Source organism: Lagopus muta, chromosome 23, assembly GCF_023343835.1.
Source record: "Lagopus muta isolate bLagMut1 chromosome 23, bLagMut1 primary, whole genome shotgun sequence".
NCBI classification, from domain to species: domain Eukaryota; kingdom Metazoa; phylum Chordata; class Aves; order Galliformes; family Phasianidae; genus Lagopus; species Lagopus muta.
Window position 1 is genome coordinate 4,605,178 of NC_064455.1, and position 26,133 is coordinate 4,631,310.

Sequence of the window (26,133 nt, forward strand, 5' to 3'; positions counted from 1 at the left end):
GAATAGTGTTCTGCTTTTGTTTTTGAAATCTCACCTCTTCATGTTGCATTAATGTAGTTGTTCAGCTTAACATGCAGCATATCTAATTTTACCCCTGATGTTGAATGTTTTTGCAGGTTTTTTTTGTCTCTTTTTCAAACTCATCATTGCAGGGTGAGCTGATGTGATATTTTTGTCACCGCATATCAAAGTTGCAATGCCTCCTTATTGGAGGCAGTCATTATTTCAGACACCAGAACTGGGCTGTGGTGCTATTAGATCACATGAGAGTCTGGCAGAGGCTCTGCCTGGTGTTTTTATTGGCGCCTATTTGCATGCAGGTGATTAATAAACATAAAACAATTATTCCATTGCAAACATCCCCGTTGAATTCAGGTTGCAGTGGAACATATGTTATGCCTGAGGGCAGGGACCAGGATCTGAATCCCCCATTGAGAGGAGGATGCAAGGGGTTACATCAGAAACCAACAGAGCAGCAACCTCTGGAAATGAATAAATGCAGCCCTTTTTTTCTTTTTCTTCTCTTTTTTGACAAAGCAGTTGAACAAAAGGATGTTTACAATGAGGTTTGTCTGCGGCCTCTGAAGAAGAGGAGGTTGTTTTGTGGATTTCTCAAGGATTTATACTTTCTAAGGAAAGGTGTAACACTTTTGCTATAGAAAACCCTGAGGGATGTTTTAAAGGTCTGCTGTGATGCTGAGCTTCAGATTCAGAAACATTTCATTTCCACTTCCCTGGTTACAATGCATGGGGTGTTGAGAGGAAAAGTTTTAAGCTTCCCATTAAGGGGAAGAAAACCTTTTGTCTGTTTCATTTTTGGGACTAAATTGAACAAGGACAAAAAAAAACCCTGCTTTTTACTGATGTATTTTTGTTCTTCATATTAAAAAATAAAAGTTGTAAACCAAGGTAACATTTGCAGGGTATCGTATCCACCGTGCCCTGCTCTGCTCTGCTTTGGCTGGTAATTCTCACCATATGTTTTACTGGCAAAGCCTCAGGGCCTAAAGAGTTAACAAGGCACTTTTTCCTCGTTTTAGGTTTCCTGTTAAAAATGGCCTTTTCCTGAGCTGTGTGTGTGTAACAGATCACTGCACCAGCTCATCTCTTCGGGAGCCACGAGGTCGGTTTACAAGGAGCAGAGCTGTGTGCCTTAGGGCTGTGCTGATGCTGGGAGTGTGAGGGTAGGTGCAGAGCTGCTGGGTCTGGGCTGTGCTGAAGGAGTTGGCTTGTTCCAGCAGAGCCCAGTAGCAGGGGACCTTACACAGTCAGAAGAAGCTTTTTGTTGAAGGTAAAAGGGCTGTGTTCATAGCTGTGGGTTAGGTTGATTCAGTTTTCCAGCCTAAAGCAGGGACGGAATATTCTGTATGAAATAGTTTGAGCTCTAAGGATGCCTCTGACTGCCTCTGACTTTGCTACTTGTCAAGCAAATGTGTGAAGGAAAAATTAATTTATCCTGCCTGTAAAAAGTTTATCCTTTGAGCCACTTAACATTCTTTAGAGCTTTAACCTTTTTCAGGGGTTCCATATGTTGTTATCGGGCTGCCATCAACATAACTAAGTGCAGGAAATTCTCACGTGAGCACTGATCAAACTAAACAGGCATAAGTTGTCTTAGCAGATATTAAAAAGAGGAAACTGAAAGAAACTGAAAGTGGTGGCATCAAAACATGTACTTCTACTGTGTTTTCTGTGCTCGTGACTGCGTTGCTTTGAACCTCTGGGTACCCATGACCTGCTGAGGACCGGGCTAAAAAGAAAACAGTTGTCTTGAAAATGTGAAGTGACATTGGAAGTGTTTTGTTTCTGTGCTAATGTGCAATTCGGTGGTTATCCAATAAGCTTATTCATGTAGTCTAACTCAAGACAGCTGTGGAAGGAATAGAGCAAACCCTCTGTTTAGGAATGGGGAGAGGGGAAAGGATGTTTGGGGGCTGGCAGTGCGTTCTCCCTGTGCAGTGCAGCAAAGCGTTATTCAAAACTGAATTTTGCTGATCAAACCTCTGCAGAGGTGAAACTAAAATGTGGATAATCTGAATACCGGTGAGTAGAGTGTAAACTTGGATTGTAAATGAACTCTAAGGCAACCTAATGGTCCAGCTGTCTGAAGCAATGACTTGACTGACTGCATTTTCACTTGGCTAAAATACCTGCTCCGTAATGGAGATTTCTTTGAGATGGTCAGTATTTGTGGTGTTTGTGCACAACCATGAAAACAGTGCATCTCCTTTAGTTAACTTGGAGAAGGCAAAGATGATTCATGATTTGTGGGCTCTCAGAAGCCTCTTCCATTCAGCAGAGGGCAGTGATCTTGCATCCACTATACCTCCTCCTTGCAAACCTGTTTGGCTGCTCCATCTCTGTGCAGATCACCAGGTGGTCACAGAAACTCAGCATCATGGGGAAGGGGTGAATTTATACCTTGCATAGCAATGGCTGAGTACAGGGTTGCCTCTTCCCTGTAAAGATGCATTTTCTCTTCTGTAGTTGTTGGAAAATCATCCTGTGATCATCCATGGTTTCACAAACAGGAAAGTGAAGTCTGGTAGCTCGTGAGTTGCCAAAATGACCAAAGAGTGGTTGGAACCCATTCTCATCCCATTCTCTTTGTTAATCCAAGCACTGATAAGCACATCTTTAATTTGTTGTGTTGGTTTTCTTTTCCCCGGGCAGTTTCAGGTCAGTCTCCTTTGCAAAACTGCTCTTGGTGCTTACTGCCAAGTGCTTGAAGTGGGGATGCTTGCAGTGCTTTACTGGCAACAGTATGCCAAGGAGGAAAAGCTACAGCACCATGTAACGCTGTTTCGGACAATGGCTGAAAGAAATGATGCTAAGATTCAGACTTGCTTTTTCCACTTTCTCTTGGTCATCCTTAAAATGGTGTTGCTCTGAGTGGACACCATCAAGAAGAAAACAATTAAAATGGGGTTCTAATCTCGTATGTCTTGTGGTGTTCACTCAAAGCACACAAGAAACCTCTCCAAACCAGCACACCTGAGGCTTTGGTCTGGTACATCTGATATTCCTAAGGTTGTGCTTTCATATTGAGTGTTTATTGCCCGTGCTCTGATGAAACACCAGGAAGGCTGGTTGTGTGAACACTGCCAGAGGTCAGCTCGCCTTCATCTCTGATGTTTGCATAAGCTGGTTAAAGATTTGAGGTTAACCTCTGCTGATGTATTTAGAAGCTGCAAAGCCATACGGTTTTGGTTTCTGTGTTGGCTCCAAAATTTGCAGAGAACTAAACCAAAAGGTGCTTTGTGTTCAAAAGCTGTGAAAAAGCTTATTAACACATGGCATTAATAGAAAAGCCAATCTTTGCCCTGATCTGAACAGAGCTATTTTCCTCACTGCGTTCAGCTGCATTACTCCTTAGCTCACCAGATCCAAAGGCACTATGACAAGTTTGTGTATACTTAAAATGGGAATATTCACTTATGCCTTTGGGCTTCACCAGATTCGACCTAATTTAAAGATTCTCTCAGCTATTCAGCATTCTTCCTATTGCTCTGGAAGATGCTCTGCCAGGTGAGGGGGTTTCCCACCTATTACTGGGATGTAAACCTGGTGGAAAAGAGATGCCCATGGATGGTGTGGTCTGCACAGGAAATAGAAGTTCTCTCCTTACAGAGCCACATAGATTTTGGAATGTCTCCAAGGTGTGAGGAGACTCTGTGAACAGCAGAATAAAAGTGTGTGCTATTCCAGCCACCAATAGTCTGAAACAAACTGTGGATTCCCTTTGCTCAGATCTGTAACAGTGTAAGTAAGAACATGATTTACTTCTCAGCGTGCCCTTGAGAGTAGGTAAATTCTAGATGCCATTGGAGAATTAGCAGAAATGTATCAATTGCAAGGGATAATAAAACCACATGGAATGCGTGAAAATTTGGTTTGGATTGAAAACAGTGGGCTGATTGTGGTTCATGTTGAGTGCAGGTCATTCAAGAAGTCACACCAAGGAAATTCTGCCTTTTGGATGTTCTTCAGCCAATTTCAGGCTTTGTACAGTGGAAAACTCAGGAAGGAGCCCAGGACAGCTGTGTGCAGGCAGAGCAATCATCAGGTGAGAAGGCTGGAGCCTCCACAGGCATCTCTGTGTGCTGCTGAGCTTCTTGGAATGACATCTTGCTCCTTCCCTGAGTTCATTTCACACCACAAAAAAGCTGAGTTGCATTCATTTCACATCTTTGGCTATAGGCTGTGAGACCAAGGCGAAGCTGTCCTTAAGGGAAATACTTCTGAGTTTCGGGATATGTTTCAACTTCTGGTTTGCTGGGAAGGATAGAATAGGAAGCAGCTGAAGGTGTCAGGATAAAGCACCCAAAGGAGCCATTTGGAGCATCCTTCACCCCTCTGCCTTTGGGAGGTTATTGGGATGCTGCAGCACTGCAGTTATGGGGTCAAAGCTTGGGTGTGCGTTCAGTGCCTGGAATTATGGTGGCTATTTGTGGTGTCCTATTGGAAATTCAGGTGGCCACAGTGGGAATTCTTTGCACTGTGAAGAAGGTTGGGCAGGAAGACCAAAATGATACCTTCTGGGTCAACATGTTCACGTTCTGTGTAATGACTGGGTTTGGGCTGTTTCTGCTGGAGTCTGCTAGCATAATTAAGGCAATAGTGGGACGCTGCACACATTTGTCTGGGCTGCTAAATCAATCTCTCAAGCAAACACTTTGTCTCCCTTGCAAATGCCACTTCTTTTAACGCCTGATGGGAAAATGGTTTTGTTTTGGACGTCTCGATTCAGTTGCACTTACAGGAAAAACTTCCTCTGCTCGTTGTGTGGCTCCTCGGACTGTCTATGTAAAGCTTGGAACTTAATGAACTCTCTCATATATGAAAGAATGCATTAACTACAGGTCAGCAAAGTCTGTTTATTGTGCTGTTTCAGTATGGAGAGGTATTATTACTATGTTGCTTTTAAGGTCGCCTACTTAAAGGTAATTATTTAGTTTATCCAAAGCCATGCAGAATGCCAAAGCACAGCCTCTGCTTGTTTGTCTTAATGGTGCAGCGTAGTCAGAGTTCACCCTTGGGATAGCTGACTGCAGAGGAATGAAGAGATCTTGTTAATGTTCTCTTTTCCACTTGTCAAGGATTGCCATGTGGTTTCCCTGGACTTGTCATCCATTCCAAATTAATTGGAAAAAGAATTATATATATTTTTTTTAACTTCCCCTTTAGGATTGGAATTCCACAGCGCCCTGTAACGAGGGTAGAAACCATGAGCCCGAATCTATTTTTACTCCTCGACACAATCCCACGTATTTTCCCACGATTTGTAATCGCTGTGGGAATTTATAGCAGGGTGGAGCCCCAAATTGTGTGAAAATCCCTTTTCTCTTAGGTTGTAAAGGCAAAGAACGCACCGGGGCACGGCCTTGTTTGAGTGTCCTCAGCAGGGGAACTCCAGCATTAATGTGCAAGCAAGGCTGGCCTGGCACAACCTCTGAAAGCTGTGCTCTGCCTGGATGCATGTGTGCACACAGAAAGCCCCAAATCTCAGCCCCTTTGGGAAGCCTCAGCGCCTTCAGACGTTGACCCAACACGACGCGTCCACCGTCAGTCCTGAACATCCACAGCAAGATCAACAAGTGAATCCAAATCATCAAACTTCCTTCCCATTAAAGGGTAATTGGTGGCATCCTGGCCTTTCAGGCACCAGACTGCTAAACGCCTCATCAAACATTCAAAAGACTTGCAGAGCCCAAAGAGGAAAACGAGGAGAGATTTTTTTCTGCCTGATGGACATGGTGTGTAATTACTGTAGGCACATCCTGATTCTCCGTCTGCATTGCTCATCACTGCTGTGCTTAAGAGTTACTTGATATTCAAAGGATGCCCCAGCCAAGTCAGGTTTTCATAACACGGCTACGTTATGAAGTATTTCACTCTTTAATATTGGTGTGCACGCACTTTCATCATGTATCGGACGGCAGTTTGCTCTGATACCAAGTGCCATGGGATGTCTGCATGCTGAATGATTTCAGGATAGTTATGCTAAGCAGCTCCATGGGGGGAAACCTGCACTCCAGCACAAAAGCACCTCGTTCTCCTTTATCATAATCCATGTTTAAAATGGATTATGATGCAGAGCGGGCCACTCCTATTTTGGAGTAATTTTATATAGGAATGACTTCTGTGCTTTCAGCTCACGCCCTGCATTATCCAAAATAGCTTTGAAGTGCAGACAAGTGTCTAATGTGGTTCTAGGATTTCCATTCTGTTCCCTGGCTTCTCCTTGTTCCTTTGGGAAGGTCCAGAGCAAAACCAGACCTGTGGAGCCTGTCATTTAGGTTTTTGTTTTTGTAAGCTTCGTACCATGGGACATTTCCAATCTGATTCCCAATTTATGTGCATCCCCACGTAAGTTTTAGAAGGGAGTATTTAGGGACAGGCTTCTGACTCAGAGCCATCCCCACAAACTACATCAGCACATAAAGTGTTCTTGCTGAAACAGGGGGGCCCTCTGGAAGCCTGTGGCTCCTTCTGGGACCTACTGGATTATTTCTGTTATCACTGTCCTCTTCTGCAACCTCCAAAGGAAACAGAATTTTGAGAACATTCCAAGGTAACCTATGTGCCCAGCTGCCAGTTCTGTAGCTGTGATAGCAACAGATGTGTTGGGAAGGCTGCAAACGTTCTCAGCATCCCCTCTGGTTTTGCCAAGTGCCGTTGCCATGTCTGCTCCCCTGGAATGCCATTCCCTGAGCTTTCTCTTGGCTGTGCCGGTCGGATGGATGTGAGCCATGGAACTGGAGGCTGTCCTTTCTCACATCTACACAACAGTTTCAAGGTTCAGCCACAGAGGCAGGAGGACCTTCGTTCACAAAGACGGTGGAGGTGCTTTCTTCAAATAAAAAGAGGTTTATTAAGGTAATGAGAACGACATTACGATGTGGGTGTTGTACATCTAGTGCAGCATTAAGAGAAACAACAGCAAGTACAAAATCCTGCAGAACTTCTATTGTTATCATAGCCTATCTCATCCATGCTACAGTTCTGTGTATCCAAAACTTCATTCCCATTTCTAATGGCAGAAAGATCAGAAACGTCCATCTTTCAAAAAGGAAAAAAGAAAAAAAAAAGAAAATAAACCAAACCAAATAACCAACTCAATTTGATATAAATAACTCGCACTGGACATTTTAAAACTTTCAGATTTAATTACACATAAATAAATATATACAGATTTAGAACAGTTCAGTTTGGCCTGGTTCAAGTTCTGCTCCTTGTGCTTAATTCATTATTATTAATAATAACTTTAAAAACGTGTGTGTGCTGTTCTCTGTAGGTTGTGGAGTTGCAGCAAGTCCTGGGCTCCATGTTCCTGCTTTGTCCCTCCTGGGAGCATCGCAGGTGCTCTGCAAAATGAAGCCTGAAACCGCTTCAAACCCAAAGCTGGAGGTTTTCTCCTGGCCTGGCTTTAGGGCTGGGCTGTAGGTGGGGAAATAGGAAGAAATAGGAAGGTTGCTTGGGTCAACTTGCTTGCCCGTCACAGCCAGCTGGCAGATCCAAGCACAGCTCTGTGCCTCTCGTGCCCCCACTCCTGGTATTGGGGCGGCTTTTGTTCGCTCTTCTCAGTTCTTTGCTCAGAACAAATTCCTGGAGCTTGTCAGGATTTTATTACGGGCTTTAAAAAAAAAAAAGAAAGAAAGAAAGGAAAAAAAAAAATTGCACATGACTTGGCTTCCTGCATCTGTGATTTAAAAAAACAAAAAAAGGCAAAACGAAAAAGCCATCAAACTGGCTTATTTTCTCCTCCTCGCCACGTCTGTCAGAGTTGTTTCCTTCCTGCTGAGCTTCGATCCGTTTCTCTTTTTGTAGTTTGCATTTTGAGTTTCGCCCCCCCCCCCCCCCGGTTCGAATGGAGCGGTTCAGAAAGCGCCGCGTCCTCCTGGCACTGCTGACCTTCCTCGGGCTGTGGGAGCTCCCCAGGCAGGGGATGGAGCCTGCACCTCACTTCCGATGCTTCCCGTCCTTCTCTGACGCTTTGGAGTCTCCGGCCGTGTGCCCGTTCCCTGTGCTGCTGATGAACATTTTATCCAGCCCCTTGAGGGACTCCACCAGGTAGTTCTGGAAGGCTGTCAGTGCTGCACAGATGGCCGGGCCGCCGAAGCCGTGGGTGATGAGGCTGAAATGAGTCAGACAGCTCTGCACGCCCGGCTCCAGGATCAGCGAGGGGCGGCTGTTCCCCAGAGGTGAGCGGTCCTGCGCTATCAAGTCTGCAAACTCTTTGCAAATTTGCCTGGAAGAGAAGGTTTGAGTTGGAAGGGATCTTTAAAGGTCATCTGGTCCAGCAGCCCTCGTGACAAGAAAGGCATTGAGGTGCTGGAGTGTGTGGAGAGAAGGGCAACGGAGCACAAGACTTATTAGGGGGAGCTGGGGGAGCTGGAGTGGCTCGGACTGGAGAAGAGGAGGCTCGGGGCCATCTCATCACTCCCTGCAATGAGCTGAAGGAGGTTGTGGTGAGGGAGGGGTCAGCCTCTGCTCCCAGGTAACAGCAATAGGACAAGAGGTGATGGCCACAAGTTGTGCTATGGGAAGAAGGATGCATTGACACAGGCTGCCCAGGGAGTGGGGGATCAGCATCCCTGAAGGTGTTCAGAACAATGGAGATGTGGCAATGGAGGACATGGTCAGTAGCCATGGAAGGAGTGGGCTGGGATTGGACTTGGTGAGCCCTCTGGAAGGGCTTTCCCAACCAGAATGATTCTATGATTTAAACGAACAGGGGCATCTACAGCTCGGTCAGGCTGCTCGGAGCCCTGACCAGGTCTGGCTGCATACAGCAATGCAACCACATCCTCCCTGCAGAAGACAAAGCTTTTGTGGCCGCCCCTGCACCATGGCTGGAGTCCAACCCAGCACAGCACTCACTTGGTGGCCAGCAGCATGTTCTTCCTGGTGTGGAGCTCCGTGGGGTCGGAGTGCTGTCGGCACAGGTACTCTGCCGCCGCTTTGGCTGGGAATTCTGTTTCACACACGTAGCCAAAATCCCGGGCCAGGTGGACAGCTTCACCTGCAGGTGGGACAGATTCACACAATGCATCAGCACCCAGCTGCAAGGGGACCTTTTCTCCAACAGCCTCAGATCTGGCACTGTGGGGGTTTATTTCTGCTGGAAGCAGGGTGCTCTCCTTTCACAAGTGCCACCCAGGAGCGCTCTCCCCCTATGGCTCTCAAGCTGGTGGGCACCACTAAATGTTTCTCATACCCATCTGTAAGACCATTAGTGCATGTGGGTCTAAACGAACTACCACCACCTCTAAACAGAAGCTGGTCCCTTCCTCTGGTGATTTAAAAGGAGAGTGAAAAGAGACCTTAGCAAGCCGGGCCCTCGGGCTGGCTGTATGTGCACATATCCATCACCCCTGGAAGAGCCCACCCATTGATGGAATTGATCCATCTCCAGGCGTCCCCCTGGAAATAATCAGAGCTGATGGCAATCGATCACATCCAGCACCCGAAATCCCGCTCGGGCAGGCAGAGCTAATTGGATGTGCCCCCTGCGGCTCACACACACGAGGCCATCCATCCTGATAGCATTAACCCAGATCCCAGCACAGCCCACCCGGCTCCAGGGCTGCTCTGCAGAGCTGTGGCACAGGGAATGTGCCTGCGTGCTTCCCGCACAGAGCTGCTGCTTCCACTTCCACCTCCTCCTCCAAAGAAGCAGCAGATGAGGAAAAACTTAATTGGAACTGCGGTCGTTCACATGTTAGAAAACAATTAAAGCGCAACAGCTGCTGAGAAACAATCACTGTGACACCAAAAATGGGGAAGGCAGAGGGGAGAAGAATAAAGCGTGGCAGCAAACATCTGAGAAGGAGGTACCCAAGGTGCAGGGGAACCAATCCATCTCTGTGTGCAGTGACGGTGCTGTAAGGCCTTCCTCTGGGTGAGACACCTCCAGTACTGACTTGCAGGAGATCGTATCCAGCGAGCACCTATGACACCACTATTTATTTACTATGAGCTGGTAAATGGTAACCACAGCATCAGCAGCCACCTGAAATCAGACCTTAAGTTCCTTCCTTCCTTCCTTTCTTTCTTTCATTCTTCTCCTTCTTTTCTTTTAATGGAAATCAACCTTTCATTCAGCACAAACCAACTGCCCTCGGTAACAACCTCCGCCTAATGAAGCGGGTCATTTAATTTGCTGGCGACAATGGAGATGATTTTCTATTCAGAATCTGCAGGCAGCTGCCTCCAGCACACTGGGCACGGACACAATGGATTCCGGAGCTCCAAGGCAGTCGGAGCTGTCACTGCGTCTGTCTGCGTCCCGCGTCCTTTTCTCCAAAGATGCGGCACCACCTCGTCATTTCCATAGCGCCAAAGGTGGGAGGGGGGCAACCCCACAGCTCTGAGCAGCAGCACTGCTCCACGTGGCACCTGGGGATGCGGTCAATGGGCACACAGGGATCCGAGAAGGCTTTTCCAACCTCGGTGATTCTGTGTTTCTATGGAGCCCCAGCCAAGCCCTCGGTGCTCCCAAGGACAGCGAGCTGGTGGCCATCGTGGGCACGCAGTGCTGCAGAACAGCGTTGGCCTGGCACCTCATCATCAGCTTTACTCACTCCTTTTTCTATTTGGTTTCGGTGGTCTTGACCAGCTTTTCCTAAAACTGCTTCGCAGAGTGAACAGTGAATTGAGGGCTGGCCAGGGGGAGCTCACAGCTGCAACGTTTCGCCCCGTTCAGCCCCAGATGCCCTTTCACAAATGAGCTATGACTGCTCCGACAGAAATGCTCCCATTTCAGAGGACAGACGTGTTTCAGTCAGTGCAGACACCGACAAAGGGCACTTCCAGTCTCAGTGTTGACCACGGCATACTTTGCTTTAAGTGCTGTCATTTGTGGAAAGCTGCAAATGAGGGGTGTTGGAGTTTCGGCACTCCCATCTCTCTGGGCTCTTACCTTCCACCAGTGATGTCAGCAGGGTGACGTTGGCAGCTTTGCGCCGTCCTGCGGGTAGATTGAGGCCGATTTTCTCTAACCTTTCCCTTAAACACCGACCCCCGTTTTTTGATTTTGCTCTGGAAAGAGAAAGAAAGGAGAAAAAAATAAAATAAAATGATGCTGCCATTCATATTAGAAGAACCATAATTCATAGAATCATCACAATCATAGAGTTGGGTTGGAATGGACCTCAAGGACGTCCAGATCCAACCCCCTGGCCACGGGCTGGTTGCCAAGTACAAAATCAAGCACTGGACCAGATTGCCACAGCCCCGTTCAACGTGGCCTTGGGCACCTCCAAGGATGGGGCATCCACAGCTCTCTGGATTCCAGCGTAAGCTTTTCGGTTTGGAGGAGATAGAAGAGAAAGCAACGAAAAGGCCGTTCCCCAGCGAACCACGCAGCAGCAATTCCTCACCCCCAGCCTTACCTGCGCAGGACCCCGCCGAGGAGGGAGGCGTTGAGGCACTCGGGGGGCGAGAGCCTCCTCTGCACCTCCCCCACCGTCACCTTGTACTTGGAGGTGGAGCTGAGCAGCGAGAGGCGGCCGGGCACCGAGCAGAAAACCTCGTTGGGGTTCGTCACCCCTCCGATCAGCCCGTCCTTGTTCATCAGGGAGGGAATGGTGCCGTTGGCCTTCGAGGGGATGGGCACTGCAGGGCAGGAAAGGGAGAGAGGAGAGGAGAGCAGGCTTCAGAGGGCAGAGCTCGGGAAGCGCGTCCGCAGCTGAAGCCATGGCATGGCTTCGTGTGCTCCTCAATGAAGGAGAAGAGGGGTGAGGTTGATGGAGCCAAACAAAAAAGAAGAAAAAAGCACAATGGAAGAAGCCCAGGTTCTGCTTTCACTGCTTTCCCACACCTCCCACTCTGGTGCAATTAAAACTGGGGTTTTAAGTTGGTCTTTGGGAAGGTCTCTCAAGACCCACAGCCCCACTGCCCTGCACAGAGCTGAGAGGTGCCGGGAACACGGGAACCAGGGAAAGGCATCAGTTTCGGGGTCAGCCCTGCAAAGGGAGCTTGAGGAGCTCAAACCTCAGTAACACAGCAGGAGCTGCTGCTCATGGGCAGCATCAGAGCACAGGAGTCAGACAGCACCGGGGCAGCATGGCACGGCTTCTCCCATGCGTCACCCCAGCAAGAAACGCTCTAAGACACAGCAAAGCTTTATGGGTCAAAAGTTCTGGCTGAAACTAGTGCCAAAACTCTTTGGCTTTTATGTTCTGAAGTGAATAGCCAATTTAACTCTGGAAAAAAAATAAATACATCAACAGATCTTCAATGAAGCCGAAGAGGGCTGCCAACAGCATCGCTTCGCATCGGCTTGGCCCTGACGTTCCCTGTGGTTCCCCAGTAATGGTTGCCCCATGGTGCCACGCATGTGGCAGGTAATGCAGGGTTTGTAAAGGAAATACACATGCTCTGAATGGAACAGAAACCCTGAAAATTGATGGGGGATGGCTACGTGGGTCGGACCTATTAGTGGACGCTCACAATCAGCATATTGTAAGTGCAGCTTAACAACTGGTTGGTGTGGCAGCAAAAAAGGAGCAATGTTACATAAAAATGGCTCGTGTTTAAGGCTGTAAGATGAATTGGAATGAGAGAAGTTCCCTCTCAGCATGGGACCTCGGCAGGGCCAGAGACTGAAGGGCACAATGCACCGCTCCCACTGGCACTGCCACTGCGGCCACTGGCTGAGGGGTGGGAAGGGAATCACAGCAACGTCATCACGGGATGGAGGAAACCAGAGCTATTTCCAGGAAGCAGCAACTTCAAAGTTCTCTTCCAGGGCCCTAGAACAGGTCGTGTTTGTCTCTAAATTACCCTTGCAAGTTTCACAAACATCCATGCATTACTGCAGAGCTGTGTGTCAGGGCCGGGTACCTGGTGGATGCTGCACCGAGCCACCCCACAACCAGACCCATCACCCAGGGAGCAGCTGCTGCTCACAGCACTCTGCCCACCCACCAAGCACTCTGCATCATTCACACACGGACACATTCCTGCATGCCCAGGATCATGCTGTGACGTTTGCCCGAGCCCGCATGCGTGGCCAGGGAGCTGCGTGCACATGTGGGCGTCATGCAGGAGATGGGGCCATGCAGCACCACGCGTGTCCCTGGAATGGGACGTGTGGGGAGGAGGCCAACCCAGCTGGCAGCAGCACCAGGCGCTGTGGAGCACTGCTGTGGGATGGAGCAGAGTGCAGGATGTGTGTTGGCACGCGGCGGGGGGGTGGCGTGGGGACGCGCTTTGAAAGGACACGGTGGCATTTCAAGGAATGACCCTACAGCCTGAAACAACCCCACTGGGAGCTGCCCCACAGCAGCCCTGTGTCCAAGCCCCACGGGCACCGGCACAGCCCTGGCACGTGCAGGGATAGGGGCACCTCAGACAGCACGGCACACCACTGCAACAGCGCTGCATCCATCACACCACGTTGCCTTGATACAAGAATAAACATAGCCACGGTCGCCATTAATTATTAATGATTGTGATTTGGCCTCACCTGCAGTTTGCCTGGTCTGCTCTGCAGCTTGTTTGCCCATAAACATGCTGCAGGAGGGAGACAAGCTACCATTAAAGCCTGACAGCTTTGTTTCCTTGGCTTTGGGGGAAGCAAAATTGTCTCTTGTCATCTGAGTAAACCAAAAGTCCCCCTCGATCTTCAGTTGCTGCTTCCCCGCTCCTGCAAGCAGCAGGTGATCGGAGCACCTGAGCCAGCCTGCAGACAAAAGGAAGCGTAAGACCAGGGTGGCAGCCAGCGTGTCACCTGCACCGCGGTGAGGGGCACAGAGGGGGGACACGATGGCAGAGCTGGGTGCCACGCTGCCAGGATGCGGGTGGGATGTGCTTGGAGCTGAGCCCTGCTGGCCCTCGGCCGGGTGGAATGGATGAGCGCAGGGATGTGGCGCAGGGGTGGCCGCACTGGGATGTAAGTTCTGGGCTTGTCCTCGGAGACCCCTGCCCATGGCACCAAGGACCTTCCCCCAGTGGGTGAACAGTGCCCAGTGTTGGTGAGCGAGCAGATGACTGAGACCAGGGACAGCAGCACCTGGGGCAGAAATGTGCTGGAATGGGGACAGAACTGCGCATCACACACAGACTGGTCAGGCACGGTTTGGGCACTCATCCCTTTCCCTGATGGATGGATGGATTGGACAGAGCACAGCTGAGCCCAGCCCAGCCCAGAACGCTGTGATGGCAGCACAGGGATCGCCCACCCCACAGTGCTCAGTGCAGGACACGATCACTGGGCTGCTCAGGATGGGAAGAGCTCACAGAACAGCAAATCCTGACCCCATCCTGAATGCACAGCGGCGCCCCAGGAGCTGCCTGCTTACAGCAGCGGGGCACAGAACAAGTTCAATGATTTACCAGGAATCAGCCATACGAGCATGACCTGAACACACACACTGTTTCACTGCATGCCTTCAGAGCAATCCAGACTGCACAGCACTTCCTAAACACTGGGCTCCAGAAAACCTGTTACCTTGTGCTGTGCTTCCGAAGCTCCAGATTCCTTCTAATGCTGCAAAATAATGATGTAATCATCACAGCACTGTCCTTCCATGAGGCTCAGCACCCACTGCCAGCAGCTCCCTGGTGCCACACAGGACCCTGAGGTCACCTCCACAGTGCAGGCATCAACAAAAGGGAGACAAAGGCATCTGCAGCCCCTGGGTGGTGAATGTCACCAACAGGATGCACAGTGGGTGAGGAAAGGCACAGTTCAGCATCTCAGCACAGGGGACAGCAGTGCTCACTCCTGGGAGGCAGCTGCTGTCCCCACTGCACCACATCCCTGTGCAGTTGTCCCACAGACAGCTTGAGTTACATGGGCAAAGAGCTTTTGCCTACCAGAGACCAAAAAAAAATAGATGAAATGCTGAATTGTGCTACCGGCTTGCAAAATAATTTGTAAGCAGGGAGATGTGGGGCTCCTGGCAATCAAATTGCTTATGGTATTAGTTGCCTGGTTCCAGTGCCAGCTGAAGCTTGGGGTGCTGCAAGGGGAAAAGCGAGTCCAGAGGGAAGATGCGGATTGCTGCCTGTCAGACAGGTCTGGTTTCCTCCTACTCAGATCCATTTCAGGCACATCCTCCTCCTCAGCAGTGTTGGACCATTGGATGCTGGCAGTTTGATTGCGACACCTCTCTCAGAGCAGGAGTGTGCTGAAGCTCAGATCACATCTAACTCAGCTGAGCCCCCTAAACCCCCTTCTCTGGGGCAGTCTCCCATCTCCACCCCCAAAGGAGCAGCTCAGCCCTGCGAGGCCTCTGCTCTGCATCACCAGCACCATATGCAACCCTTCCAGCTGCTCCCGCTGCATGCTGTGTCCTGCTGCTCACTGTGGGAGGCAGTGCACTGGGTCGAGCTGCAGGCACTGATGCATGGCGATGGCACTGAGCACTGAGCCCAGGCTCTGCTCCCTGCAGCCGGGCGCGTTGCTCTGCCCTCTGCATGCAGTGCTGTGAGCACTGGCTGCTGGAGGAGCAGCGCTGCAGAGAAGCACAGGGGCCATGCAGGGCTGTCTGCCAGCGAGAGCAGAACCAACCCAACCTTTGTCTGAGTGCCTCTGCTGTAAATTACAAGCCCGGGATCCATACATCAGGCAGTGTCTGCGTGTGGGTGTGAGCCAGAGGCAGCAGCTCCTGCCTGCTTCAGAGGAGGTGCGCGGTTCAGCTCCTGCCATTTCCTCATGCTTCAGCACAGAGGTATTTATGGAGGGGCCGGGAAGGAGGTCAGTGCCATCGGCCATATTTCAAACCGCGCTCTGTAATTATCCTTTCTTCCCAGAGGGGTTCTACAGGTATTTTCTTTATCTCGAATGCACCACCTGAATTGAGTCCCCATGTCAAAGAGGCTCTCTAGGAATCGGCTCGGAGGCCTCTTCAAATGGATGGACGGAAAGAATCCGGGTTTTATCTCTGTGCTGTCCAGATTGCTGCACTGTGATACGGAGCAGAGCTGGGACCGTCGGGAGGGGATGGAGCTGCAGGGCCCACAGCGTTCCCACGGGACAGCACCCAGCAAAGCTGCTGGGCCCATGCAAAGCTCCCTGCGTGTCATTATGCCTCCAATGCAAATCAATGCATTAAGGGACGAGCTCCATCACAAGGTGCCATGTGACATTCGTGGCCATCTCCCTTCCTGCACCTCTTCCCGCATCCTCACCGTGCACCCAGTGATGTGCTGGAAGGACACACAGCAACAAAACGCACCCAGACCTTTCCAAAAGCACTGCAAGCTCCTCTGGGACTGGGGAGGTGGTGAGCAAGCAATGTGCAATTACTGCACTTGTTGCAATTACTGCAGCTACCGCATCTCCCTGCTTTGCCATTTTGCAGTAACTTGGCCTGAAACCCTCCTGAATCTGTAGTGAATTTGGGGGAGCTGTGCATGGTTGTAGGGCTGTGCTGTGCTCGTGGATGGGAGCACTGGGAATGGGAAGGCAGCAATGTTAGCAACGTCCTCACAGGAACGAACAGAAATGGGCTCAGATCCCACTTTTGGTTCTATGATTCCCTGCTCCGGGCGGATCGAAGCAGCTCTGCCTCTGTATAGAAAAACACTCGGGCACAGGGGGAAGGAAAGGAAAGGAACCCGGAGGATGGGGAGCCCTGGGGTGTCAGCGAGAGGAGCTGTGAACCCACAATGAGGGCAGGTCCCCACTGCCATCCCACAGCCACCCCGCTCTGCCCCATAGCCCTCAGCATCACAGGTTTATTCATTTAGCAGCGCAAACTCCCATTACATTTTGGCAGCCGGTATAGGGGATCTTTATGTGTTTAAACAGTATAATCCATTTTGCAGTAACATGCTTGAGAGGTTCTCCCTGCATTCCCTATAGGAGCGGCAGCTCGGATCTCCGTAAGCTGACGAGGAGAACAAAGCTGCAGTGTCCCCTGTGCGCGGCGCGGATCCCACGTAAGCCATGCTAACGTTGCTATCAATTTGTTAAAACACGTTCTGATTACTGAAGGGCAAGAAAAAAAACCCTCAGCAAAGATCAGACGTGAATAATCACAGAAAAATGCTCCTTTTCATACGGCGCTCGGTGCTGATCCTTGCACGACCACCGTGACGCAGTGCAGCTCGGCTCTCCGATGGGAACCACGCAGACACACAGCAGCTCTGGGTCCCTTTGGCCACAGCTGTGTGAGCACCAATGCTGCCATCACGACCCGTCCGACCAGTCCGGGGATGGGCGCCTCGCACCCACAGACTGGTGCCAGATAAATGCTGGAGATAGAGGGTGGGGAGTCTCAGCCTGCTGGAATCCCAAGCATGCACTGCAGGACCCAAGGAGGGCGAACGCTCTGCTCCCCTCGGCCATGTTGGGCTGCACTGCGCAGCTGGGGCTCATCCACGCTTCCCTGCTCTTCCTCCCTCCTCTGTTGATACCCAAGCAGAGCAGACCTGGTGCAGCACGCTGAGATGAGAGCTGAGCACGCAGCAGCTCCACGCTTTACCTCCACGCTTGCTAATTAGTTCCTCCACTAGGAATTAAAATAAACAAACACACGGAAGGACAGCAAGAACGAATTATTCCCCAGGATCACACAGGAAAGGGTGGAAGGCTTCCGTGGTCAGGGCTCTAGTCTGCAACTTCAGAGAGCCACGTTTGGGCTCTTGAAAAAATTAAGACGGATTGCACGCATATTTTTTTTGTCCAAGATCACAGATCTCAGAATAATGCTGAACAAGGAGGAATGGGCCACGCTGGCCTCTGCCTCACAGAGGTGGCACAGAGCCCCCAGGTCTGCCCCACTGAGCCCCCACACCATGGCACTGCTACAAAGCAAAGCCTCAGGGCCACCTCTCTGGGCACAGCTGCCTGCATGCCTATGGGAGCACACTGCAAGCAGGCAGTCTGCACTGTGGCTGGAGAATGGGCACTGTGAGCTGCATCCAGCAGCCCAGCAGAGCCTGGGGGGGGGGAGGAACAGCTCAAGCAGCACAGCAGGAGGGGGAAAGTGGAGGATCTGCCAGGTGAGTGGAGAAGAAAGGGCTGCGTTGCAAAGGTTTGGAGTGCTGGGCACAAAATGGAGCACAGGAGCCCCGGTTTTGGGCCAGGAACTTCAGCGATGAGCAGAAGAAATGTCACCCTGCAATCCAGTGCCCACAGGAGAGGCCTCCCCAGAGGCACTGAGTTTTCCCCATCGGAGCAGCTGCTGCTGCCCACATCCCTCCCCACAAGCAGCTCGTGCCGACCGTCCACCACTGGGTCCCATGGGCCCAGGAGCAGCCAAAGCACTGCTCTGCAGGAGCATCTCCAGGGCACCCCGGCCCCATCCTATGGGCAAACCTCACCCGGAGCCCCTCTCCTGCTGATTGACTCACCAGCCACACGCCAACAAGCAACCCCAGCTGGCTTCACCGAACCTCCCCTGTAAGAGCTGCTCTTTGCTTGGAACAAAGCAAAATATTCATTTAGAAACATCTAATTAAGCAGTAAGTCATGACAAGGTATATGAAACTCGGAGATAACACATGCCTGGGAGGCACCGGGAAGGCTGAGACAAAGCCCAGCACCTCCACCAGCACCTCCGCGTGTTATCTCACATGAACACACACCTGGGTTTATCCCGGCGCAATTACAGGACATTAAAAATATAATTTTAATGGAGGAACGGCGATCTGGACTCAGTTCAGAGCGAAAAACTTTCTTTCAAGTTTTTGCTGTTTGATAGGAGGTGTTCCTGCATGCGCCGCGTCTTGGAGGTGGGAGCAGAGCTGAGCGCGCAGCCCGGCCCTGCAGCCTCACAGCACCGCGTCCCACCCGGAGCTGCTGCAGCCCGGAGAGCAACAAGTCCTCGCAGCCCCAGGTGTTTTATAGGGTGACCTCATTCACTGCCTTCCCCCATCGCAGGAAATGATGTTTATCTCATCTGCTGCCAGCGTCAGAGCGCTTTTCTGCCGCCGCGTCTGGCTCAGTGCTCGGCCACGGATGGAGCTGAGAGCGGCGGCTCTGCTCCCACCAGACCAAACGGGGAAAGGCCCCGCAGCCCCGCAGCCCCGCAGCCTCGCAGCCTCGCAGCCCTCCGTGCTCCCGAGCGCTGACAGCCCCTGCCCCGTCCTGCCCAGCTCCCTGCCCAGCTCCGCATTCCTGCACCGCTGCTGCGGGGCGGCCGAAAACCTTCCTATGGAAATCTCTGCTGCTCACAGACACGAAGCAGAGCCGAGCAGCCAAAGCCTTCTGCTCACAGGGACCCCCCCGCGGCTCCCCTCAACCCCACAGGCAGCACCGTGTTGGGGAGAGGGATTTCTTGTTCTCCTTCTGAATAAAAAGGCTCCACCAAAAGCTTTCTGCTGAGCCCGAGAGAACGGTGAGGCCATAAAACTCCTCCTTATTTTACGACCAAGCTGAAGGGTTGGGTTTTTTTGTGGTTTTCGGTTTTGTTTTGGGTTTGGTTTTTTGTTTTGCTAAGAAATGCAACGACAGAATGCTGGGGTCCATTGCTGGAAGATGCCACCCTGCTGCACGCAGATGGAGCCACGGACGGAACTTTTTCAGAGCTCACAATAATGTTTTTACATCCATTATATTCCCGGTCTTACAGAAACGCTTGGGGGGGAGGAAAAAGCAAAAAAAACAAAAATAAAAACAAAAACAAAATCGACCCAAAAGCACCATTTAAAAAACAAAAAAAGACACGGGAAAAACAAAAAACCAAAAAAACATTTCTGCACTGCTTATTAAAAAAAGTAAGAGAACAAACAAACGGATCCAGAACAGGCAGCCAGAAAACCGGCGCTGCCCCACGCAGGGCTTTGCTCACGTAACCCTCCGGAGCGATGCAGCCCCTGTGTGCGGTGTGGGGGATCCTCGCTGCCCCCCCCCTCCACTCTCGCTGTCCCCTTTTCATGCAGCAAAACGGCCCCGAGCGCAGCGCTCTGCTCGCAGTCCCGTAAAAAATCCCTGCTAAGAGCCGCTGAAGCCGTTTATTTAAGCGGGGGGGGACACGAAACGCAGAGCCGCAAATATCGGAGCGCGTTTCTCCCCCTCCCGCACCGTTCCCCGCAGCCGCTGTGCGTTCGCTGCCCCCCACGGCGAAGCTGAGGTCGCTTTGGGGCAGCGATCGGGGTTTGGTTGACCCGGGATCGCAGCACGGCGGCGGCTCACGAAGGGCAGCTGCGGGCTCAGGGCCGCACGCGTTTCCATCGGGGTTCCGTCCGACGGCCGCACCGCGAGGAATTGGGGCATTGATGCCCCCAGTGCGGTGTTGGGGATTTAGGACCGAATTTCTTCCGCTTCCCACGGAGATATTTGCTCCCCCCCCCCCCCGTCCGCCCCGCTGCCGCCCGCACCGCGGATTCTCTGCCACCGCTTTTATTTTTCCGAGGGCGCACGGCAAAAAAAAAAGGGGTTTGCTGTTGGGCTCCGGAGGGTCCGGGCCGCGGCTCACAGCAGAGCCGGAAAATAAATCACAATAATATTAAATTAAATTAAATGAGACCACGATGTATCTCAGAACGAACGGAGATCCGTCAGCTGAGGTCCGAGTCGCCCCGCTGCACCGCGGGCGCTCATTGCGCGGCTGTTCCCGCAAACGCTTCGAGCCGCCGGGGAGCCCCCGACCCACAAAGAGTTCGCATCTTTCTTCCAAACGCGGCGGAAAAATAAAGAAAGAACGGATGGGAAGAGACGCGGCCGCCCCAGGCACAGAGCAGCGCGCCGTGAGACCTTTTATATCCGAACGGAGCAACCGAAGGATCTCCGGGTCCAAACGTGGCACCGAGCAATAATTCCTCCCGACGGCAAACGAAGATTTGGGGGTAGGCGCCCGTTTTGGAAAAGGGAGGAAAACAAAACGTAGCAAAACAAACCACGCATATGCACAAAAATCAATGAAAACGAGCGCTGGTTTCAGCCGAACTCCGCGCAAACGCCGTCCCTGAGAGCATCTTCCAGAAGCGCCCCGATGCCGCCCGCACACACAAAAGGGAAGGCGCGGAGCGGAGCGCGCACCGCCACCATTTCACGCAACGCCTCACGCGTGTTCCAATTAGAGCTCCAATAATGACGGTCCATTCGTGCTCCGCGTGTCACGAATTCGCTGAACTCCCATTTACACGGAAAGGGGAAGGGAAGAGATCCGGGAGCGCCGCGCCGCATCGCGCAGGGCCGGGGCTCCCCGCCCGCACCGCTCCTCCAGCCCCCGCAGCCCCCGCGCGGTGTCGATCCCGCATCTTTCGTTTGCTGTCCGGGCCGCCACCCGCACGCTGTGCTCCTTTCCCTCTCCCCGCTGCTGTTAAAAACGCCGACAGCAGCGCCCGGTTGCTCCGTGCGGCTCTCACCCCGTGCGGCACAGCGGTCCCTCGTACTCCTCTCGCTCCCAACAGTGCCCCGATGATGTTTTAATGAGAAAAACTATTTTACGGAGTGGAACTATTGCCGTGTTTGGAAGCAAAGGGTCGGGAAAAATCGGCAGCAAAATCGTGCAGGAGGCGGCTCACCCCCACTCGGAACCGCCTCGGCCCCGTTCAATGCGTCCTCCCCGCTCCCGGCGAGCTGCGGGACCGCGGCTGCACCCCCAGCATCGCTCCGGTCCCACCGGGGCTCCCACCGCGAACCGCCCGCGGCCGTCGGGGCTCTCCAGTAGCCGCGTGCGCTCGGCCCGCTGGGATCCGCGGCGTTCGTTTCGCCGCCGTGTGTAGCAGCGACCTCCGAGCAGCACCGGAGCCGGAACACCGCGCCGGTTCCTCGCCCCAATTATCCTCCCCCACGAGTCGCTCTGTGCCGGCCGTCGCGGGAGACCCGACGGAAGGGAGCCCCGAGGGCAGGAGCCGGGCCCGGCGCCGCGTCCCGCGGGTTCTTACCTTTCTTGATGACGGACTGATCGAGCAGGTTCATCCCGCCGTCGTCCGCCGCCTGGAAGCACCAAAGCAAAAGCCGTCAGCGGGGGCTCCCGGCGCGGCTCCCGGCTGCTGGGCGCGGGGCGACCGCGAGGCCGCGGCGCGATGAAATCGTTCGGCTACGGCCGAGCCCCGGCGCGGCGGCCCCGGGGGAAGGAGCGCAGCGTCGGCCCGGCTTCTCGGCGGCCGCTCACTGCGCGCTCCCTGCCGGTAGCGGGGCAGGACGCTCCTCGCCCGGGGGTCCGAGCGCCCCGGGGCCCCGCTCTGCCCGCAGGGTCGCTCCCGGCACCAAAGCCGGATCCGGCCGCGTTCCCCCGCGCCCACCCCCCGTCCTCCCCCCCGAGCCCCCGCTACCTGGATCTCCTCGAGGCCGTGGTGCCCGAGGCCGTGCAGGCCCAGCGGGCCGTCGGGGAGGCCGTGCCCGCCGTCGGGCAGGCCGTGGAGCAGGCGGGGCACGGCGGGGTACTCGCGGCGGGGGTCGAGTCCCAGAGCGCGGTGCGTCTGCGAGAGCAGCCCCGCGTCGTCCTGCCGGGAGCGCTGCGGGGGCCAGGCGGGCTGCTGGTGCTGGTGCAGCGGGCTGAGCGCCGCGTACGGGTCGGCCAGGTGCGGGTAAGCGGGCTCCTGGCCCTGCGGGTAGGGCAGCGGCGGCTGCGGGTATGGCGGGGGGAAGTAGGGCGGCTGGAAGTCGGCGGCGGGCGTGTGGCAGAGCGGCGGAGCCGAGCCGTAGGGCGTCTGGTTGAGAGCGGGCAGCTGCGGCAAGCGGGCCCCGGCAGACGCCCCGGGCAGCCCCTCGGCGCGGTCCTGCGGCGGCGGAGACAGCGGCGGTGAGAGGAGAGCGGAGCCCCGGCCCCGGATCCCACATCCCGGCCCCGACCCCGGCCCGACCCCCGGCCCGGCCCGGCGCACACTCACCATGCCCGGGTAGCTGTGCACCAGCATCTGTGCGGGCCCACGGCGAGCCCCGGGCGGGCCGGGCCCCGGGGGTGCCCCCGTCTCCGCCCCTCTATCCCGCCGGAGCGGCGTCTCCCATCGCCCGCCCGCTCCTCTGCGCCGGCCCCGACTCCATGCACTCCAGTTATAGTGGCGGGGGCGCGCCCGCCGCGCCGGGGGCGCGCGTCAGTGCGCGGGGCCGGGAACGCGCCGCCCGCTCCCGCGGGGCCCCGACGACTCCCGACGGGCGGAGGGGGAGAAGGGCGGCCGGGGCCTCTCCGACGCCGTCGGACGGCCGCGCGGCTCCGCTGTCCCACGGGCACGCGCCGCTCCCGCGTCACCCCCCCGGGGCTCCCCCCGACGTCAGCACCCACCGCCCCGGGTCACGTTCCCCGAGAGCCCCGAGGGCCGGGAGGGGGCGGGTGCGGGGAGCGGCGGGGCCCGACGGTTTCGCTTTATTAACCCGAGCGGAGTGTCGGAGCCGCCGGCGGCAGCCCGGAATCCTCTGCCCGACGGCGGCGGCCGGAGCAGTGCCCGGGGCAGGGACAGAGCCCGGGGATCCCCCCGGGGCGCTCCTCACTTCTGCCCGACGGGCACCGGAGAGAGAACGAGAGGGAGAGAGGAACGTGCGGCGCTACGGGACCGACTGCTGCCCGAGGGGACGGGCGGGACGGAGGGCGCTGCGGAGCGACAGAGCGAGGGGAAAGCGGAGAGCGGGCGGCGTCGTGCGCTCCTCGCTCTGCCCAGCGGCCCTCCCTTCTGTCCTCCATGCGTCCCTCCTCCTCTCCATCCCTCCCTCCTCCTCTCTGCGCCCTCCCTTCGGGTCGCAGCGTGGCAGCGCCGTGTCCCTGCGCGTGGCACGGGGCTCCGGCTCTGAGGTGCCGGGGGTTTTCTCGGCACCGCGCTGCCCCACACCGATGCTCACACGCATGCAGACACTGATGCACACCGACCCACATCGGCACGTTTGCACGCTCGCCCTGGCGCTCCTGCACACGCAGCCGCACGCACGCATGCAGGTTCCGCGGTCCCGCATCCTCACCGTGCCGGGACCGCGCTGCCCATCGCCGTGCCGGAGTTCCAATTCGTGGCAGAGCGTAATTTGTGTGCGAGCAGAGAACAAACACTTTACCCTAAACTGTAATACACTGTGATGTGTGATAGACGTTAACAAACACAATCCCACATTACATTTAATTTAATTCCGCTCTTCCTGCCCCGAGCTACGGCTCCCTTCATTTTCATTTTTCCTCTGAATTCCCACATCTCAGACCTCTTTGATTTCCAGGTTTAATTAACAATGCTCATTAAACGAATTTTTATTCATTTCTTTCAATATTACCCCGCCACCTGTCTTTAGGAGGCAAAGACTCATCATTTATTCTAATTTATTTCTGTTAAAGATGGCATTTAGGAGAGGGAGGAGGGGTATGAGGAGGTAAAGGGCCGATGTGCTCACATCTTTCCTTCCCCCCCCGATGCTTTTCAAGGACGTTGCTCCTGAAAGTCCCGTGTTTATTTTCCACCAGATCCGTTTCATTTGCTGAGAAAAATCGGATTGGACATGCTGTATTTCGCAGCGATGTTCCAGTTCATTCTTAGAGTCTCTCAATAATGCCCACTCTTTATTCATCTGGAAGAGGTGAACCTGCGGAATGCGGCGAGTGGGGAAGTTGTGCTTCCAGCCTCAAATGGGAACATGCAGCTCTGGGCAGACCCTCACTGCCCCCATCCCCTCCTGCAGCACAAGGCTCCTGCAGTGCCAGAGAGCAGCCCTAGGAAAGACCTCATCTGCTTGCCAGTGCTCTTGGGATGACACGAAGACACGGCGAGGTAAAACACGTTGAGGTAGGGCTTGCAATGGAATGGTGACATTTTAGCTGTGGCAGATGTGCCTCTGCTCCTTTGGGGCCTTTTGCATGTTGTTCAAGCTGTGGGAAGGGATTGGTTCCTGCAGAGCTCACCCCAGTGTTGCAGATGGGCTGGTAGACAACGCGCTGCTTGCTGCCTGCCCCAGGTCCTGCAGTCCTGCTCTGTGAGGGGCACAGCAGCTCCTGGCAGCAGCACCCATAGCTGGGCTGGCAGAGCTCAGTGCGGCTCGCCTTCAGAGCTCCAGCCCAGCTGCAGCCCATGTTTTGCACCACGAGCAGAGCTGGCAGACCTGCAGGTGGACACAGCCCTGGGTGGCAGAGCCCCACAGCATGAGGCCATGCGCTGCTCCTGGGCTGTGCTGCTCTGCCAGAGCCTGGGGGGTCAGCCTGGAGATAGAGGTGGTCAGTCTGGGCAGGGGGTCAGCCTGGAGGGGGCTCTGGCTGAGCAGAGGGTTGTCTCATCCTCACCCTGTCCTCTGCTGGCCTTCAGGAAGGCATTTCATGGCACAGAAAATGATGCATTGTGTCCCGAGCATCCCTGAGCGGGTCCAGCTCTGGATGGTCCTCACACCATGGACCGCTGTGCTGAATTTGGGACTCACGCAGCTCAAACCTGCTGCCCAGCACTTGGAGGATTTCTGGGGCTCTGGGTTTGCTGCCAGGGAGCGCAGCTGGGTGTTAGCAGGCAGTTTGCTTGGGCACTGAAGGCAACAGGGAAGGACCTGAGGTGTGGGACTGCTCCGGTCCTGGATGAGGCCAGGTAAATGTGGGGCTAATACTGTCAGCCCAGCATTACACAAACATCCCTGAGCTGGGGGCACTGGGGAGCTCCCACCTGCTGATACAGCCACCTATCTCTCATTAATGCTAACGATAGCCTTTGATTAGCAAGCCCACAGCCTTCGGTTGGAAGCATTGCGTTGTGTGGGATTGAGAAGAGCTGAGGTTGAAGAATCTGATGGGTTGGATTGTGATGATTATTTTATTCCTGACGATTCTGAGACGTGTTTCCATCGCCCTGCGCTGCAGGATGAGCTGCTCCTGGCAGGATGGGAGGCCTGCAGCCCACGCACACCAGGTTTGCTCTTTTCCCACTCCAGCACTCTCATTTGCTTGCTTGGCTTGCTCTGCTTGCTGGTAGCACCTACCTTTGTTTCAACTTGCATTAACGTTTCAGGGCTGAGCTGGTGAGATCAGGAAGATACCTGATCAACAGCAGATGCCTCCTCTCTGCTTATGTAAGGCGCTGAATTTGAGCTGGATACGCGCATTAAGCTGGGCTCCCTGTAGTCAGCCCTCCTTTCGGGGCAGCTCCCCGCCTGTTTTTCTCTCCATCATCCCATCCCGCAGCCCCCAACCATGCAGGGCAGCAGGATCAGTGCCGCGTCCGGCTGCCGGCCGGGCTGCCTCTCCCACAGAGCTCCTATGCTGACACCTGGTGGAAATGCCTCGAAACGCGCTGGCAGAGCTGCGGGCTGGGTGAAGCCATCCTCGGCTCGTCCAG

General features: G+C 54.0%; 1 protein-coding gene across 1 annotated transcript; it reads right to left on the reverse strand.

The window, feature by feature from the left end:
- Window positions 1–6,108: 6,108 nt before the first annotated feature.
- Window positions 6,109–22,857, reverse strand: TFAP2E (transcription factor AP-2 epsilon). Its single transcript, XM_048969151.1, has 7 exons — window positions 22,741–22,857; window positions 22,183–22,629; window positions 21,793–21,844; window positions 11,397–11,619; window positions 10,925–11,043; window positions 8,884–9,025; window positions 6,109–8,251 (listed from the first exon to the last, which is right to left on the reverse strand). The coding sequence occupies exons 1-7, from the start codon at window positions 22,765–22,767 to the stop codon at window positions 7,963–7,965; spliced, it is 1,299 nt and encodes a 432-aa protein (XP_048825108.1). The 5' UTR covers window positions 22,768–22,857; the 3' UTR covers window positions 6,109–7,962.
- Between the last annotated feature and the right edge of the window lie 3,276 nt (window positions 22,858–26,133).